Source organism: Suricata suricatta, chromosome X (assembly GCF_006229205.1).
Source record: "Suricata suricatta isolate VVHF042 chromosome X, meerkat_22Aug2017_6uvM2_HiC, whole genome shotgun sequence".
Taxonomy (NCBI): domain Eukaryota; kingdom Metazoa; phylum Chordata; class Mammalia; order Carnivora; family Herpestidae; genus Suricata; species Suricata suricatta.
In genome coordinates, this window is record NC_043717.1 from 93,677,025 (window position 1) to 93,680,972 (window position 3,948).

General features: G+C 36.7%; 1 protein-coding gene across 1 annotated transcript; it reads left to right on the forward strand.

The window, feature by feature from the left end:
* The first annotated feature begins 1,630 nt into the window (after nucleotides 1–1,630).
* LOC115283625 (AP-3 complex subunit sigma-1) lies at nucleotides 1,631–2,212 on the forward strand. The gene has a single exon (XM_029929904.1). The coding sequence runs from the start codon at nucleotides 1,634–1,636 to the stop codon at nucleotides 2,210–2,212; it is 579 nt and encodes a 192-aa protein (XP_029785764.1). The 5' UTR covers nucleotides 1,631–1,633.
* The last annotated feature ends 1,736 nt before the right edge of the window (nucleotides 2,213–3,948 follow it).

The following is a 3,948-nucleotide window of genomic DNA, read 5'->3' on the forward strand; positions in this document are numbered from 1 at the left end:
ACATATATAAATGCTATGTCATATATTAGGTTCATATGTATTTAGAATTATTATACCTTCCTATTGAGTTGAGACTTAGAAAAATGAAATGTTACTCCTTACTTTGCATAATAATTCTTTCCTCAAAGTACATTTTGTCTGACATTAAAACAATCACACTTCAAAGTGCCTGGGTGGCTCAGTTAAGTGTGCAACTTCGGCTCAGATCGTGATCTCATGGTACGTGAGTGTGAGCCCTGCGTCGGGATCTGTGCTGACTGCTCAGAGCCTGGCGCGTGCTCTGGATTCTGTGTCTCCCTCTCTCTCTCTGCTCCTTCCCCGATCGCACTCTGTCTCTCTGTCTCTCTCAAAAACAAATAAGCATTAACAGTATAAATCTAAAAAAACAAAAACAAAAGCTCAAAACGAAAAAAAAAAGTCATACTTCTTTTGGTTAGTGCTTACATGGTATGTCTTTTTTCTTTATTTTGCTTTCAATCTATTTCTGTCTTTATATTTAAAGTTGTATCATGTATCTTGAATGTATCATAGATAAGCCGCTATATAATGATTGCCACTTCAGATAGCTGTGAAATTAGGTGATAACTAGTTGTTACTTAACCTTCTAATTTCTGTATAAGTCTAATTACATGAAATAGAAGTTGGGGTTTTGATTTTTTACTTTGCTTTTCTGTTTGGAGTGTCATTGTAACTACTGTAGTGTAAATGATGGAAAATAATTGCATATGTTAAAAAAATAAATTGTGTTATATTAAAAAAAATAAAGTGTGTTTCTTGTAAATATACATAGTTGGGAGATGTCTACTTTAAAAACTCCAGTCTGATCATTTAGTTTATTTGGATTAGAGTGTTTAATGTATTTATATTTAATGTAATTACTGACATAGTTGACCTTAAGCCCACCATCATGCTATTTGCACTCTTTAGGTCTCCTCTATTCTTTGTTTCCTGTCTTCCCTTTTCTTCCTTGTTTTAATGAAGTGTGTTTTAATTGTTCTATTTTATCTCTTCCATTAGCTTTTTGCTATGTCTTTCTGCATTATCTTTTAGAAGTCACCCTAAAAATTCCAAAATGCATCTGTAGTTTATTACAGTCTGCCTTAAATTAGTACTTTTATCGATTCTCATACATGTGCTCTCATAGCACAGAGCAGTGACAGAATCTTCTAGCAGTTCAGCTCTATTTATCACTCCCACCGTTTTAGTTATTACATAGTATATATTACATTTAACCCCTACAAAACACAATTATTGTTGTTTTAACTACTTAAGCATCTTTTATAATTACCACAATATTGACCCTTTCTAGACCTGTTCATTCTTCATTCTTTCTTTCACGTTTACATTTGTATCTGCAACAATTTCCTTTCAGCTTTCAAGAACTTTTTTAGTACTTTTTTTTTTTTTTTTTACTGCTTACTACAAAAAAATTCTTTCAACCTTTCTTTTGTCTAGAACTCTAGGTTGTTTTGTTCTTTTTCGTTCTTTGTTTAGTTTTTTAGCTGCTTTTTAAAAATTTTAATTCCAGAGGGGGCGGGTGGGGAAGGATCGCTGGGGAGATCCTGAGGCAAGGTTCCCGCGCCCGCGCCCGCCCCCGCCCCCTGCACCCACCCAATAGGCGGCGGGCTCAGCCATGATCAAGGCGATCCTCATCTTCAACAACCACGGGAAGCCCCGGGTCTCCAAGTTCTACCAGCCCTACAGTGAAGATACACGGCAGCAGATCATCAGGGAGACATTCCATTTGGTATCTAAGAGGGATGAAAATGTTTGTAATTTCCTAGGAGGATTGTTAATTGGAGGATCTGACAACAAACTGATTTATAGACATTACGCAACATTATATTTTGTCTTCTGTGTGGATTCTTCAGAAAGTGAACTTGCCATTTTAGATTTAATGCAAGTATTTGTGGAAACATTAGACAAGTGTTTTGAAAACGTCTGTGAACTGGATTTAATTTCCCATGTAGACAAGGTTCACAATATTCTTGCAGAAATGGTGATGGGGGGAATGGTATTGGAGACCAACATGAATGAGATTGTTACACAAATTGATGCACAAAATAAACTGGAGAAATCTGAGGCTGGCTTAGCGGGAGCTCCAGCCCGTGCTGTATCACCTGTAAAGAATATGAATCGTCCTGAGATCCCAAGAAATATTAACATTGCTGACATCAGTATAAAAGTGCCAAACCTGCCCTCTTTTAAATAAAAAATAAAATAAAAAGGCCACTCCCAGGTAAAATCCAGGAAGAAAAGTCATCTGAGTTTACCATGCAGTTGTTGACCAAAAATAGAGGAGGAGAGTCTTAACTTTTGCTCTTGGATTGAAGTCAAGGTACTGTAGAGAAGTTGTGTAAAATCAGTATGGAAGTTCAATGTTGCTTTTCCTGCTCAGTGATTTTGAAGAAATGGGGTAGTTCCAGTGTGATATTTCGCTTTCTTTTCTAAACTGCATTCCTGTGCCCACGTAAGGCATGCTTCTCTGTATTGCCTACTTACTACTACAGTATTTCAGAACGTGTTTGAGACATTCCTTTCAACTCTGTACAATCCGAAATGTTGGGGTTTTGTATGGATCACATGTGCAGCGTTCCATCGTTCTTTCTGTTACTTGTCACACTTGTTATTTAAAGAATCAAGTATGTATTGCATGAAAACATTATGACCTTTTCCTCTTAGTTTAAATAAACTCCAAGGTAACTGGAAAAAAACAAAATAAAAATTTTAATTCCAGTATAATTAACGTAGTGTTATATTGGTTTCAGGGGTACAATACAGTGATTCAACACTTCTGTACATCACTCAGTGCTCATCACGACAAGTGCCCTCCTTAATCTCCTTCACCTATTCATTCACCCCTCCCACCTCCCCTCTGGCAACCATCGGTTTGTTCTTTAGAGTTAAAATTCTGTTTCTTGGTTTGTCTCTTTTTCTCTTTGTTCATTTGTTTTGCTTCTGGATTCCATATGTGAGTGAAATCCTATGGAGTTTGTCTTTCTCTGACTGAGTTATTTCACTTAACATTATATCCATCAATCCATGTTGTTGCAAATGGCAAGATTGCATTCTTTTTTATGGCCAAGTAAGATTCCATTGTAGATATATACCACCTCTTTTCTATCCATTTACCAATGGATGAACACTTGGATTGCTTCCATAATTTGGCTATTGTAAATAATGCTGCAATAAAGATAGGGATGCATATATTTTTTCAAATTAATACTTTTGTATTCTCTGGGTAGATACCCAGTAGTGGAATTACTGGATGGTAGGGTAGTTTTATTTTTAATTTTTTGAATTTTTAAAAAATTTTTTAAATTTATTTTTGAGAGACAGAGAGAGACAACGTGAGCAGGGGACAGTCAGAGAGAGAGGGAGATACAGAATCTGAAGCAGGCTCCAGACTCTGAGCTAGCTGTCAGCACAGAGCCTGATGCAGGGCTTGAACCCACCAACCGTGAGATCATGACCTGAGCCAAAGCTGATGCTTAACAGATTGAGCCACCCAGGTGCCGCTATTTTTAATTTTTTGAGGAAACTCCATACAGTTTTCATAGTGGCTGCACCAGTTTGCATTCTTACCCACAGTGCACAAGGTTTCCCTTTTCTCCACATCCTCACCAACACTTGTTTCTTGTGGTTTTGATTTGACCCATTCTGACGGTGTGAGGTGGTATCTCAGTGTAGTTTTGAGGTACATTTCCCTAATGATGAGCGACGTTGAGCATCTTTTCATGTGTATGTTGGTCATCTGTATGTCTTCTTTGGAGAAATGTCTGCTCGTGTTTCCTATTCATTGTTTAACTGGATTATTTTGGGGGGGTTAGTTTTGAGTTATATAAATTCTTTATATATTTTAGATGATAATCATTTATCAGAGATGTCATTTGCAAATGTCTTCTTCCATTCAGTAGGTTGTCTTTTAGTTTTGTTGATTGTTTCCTT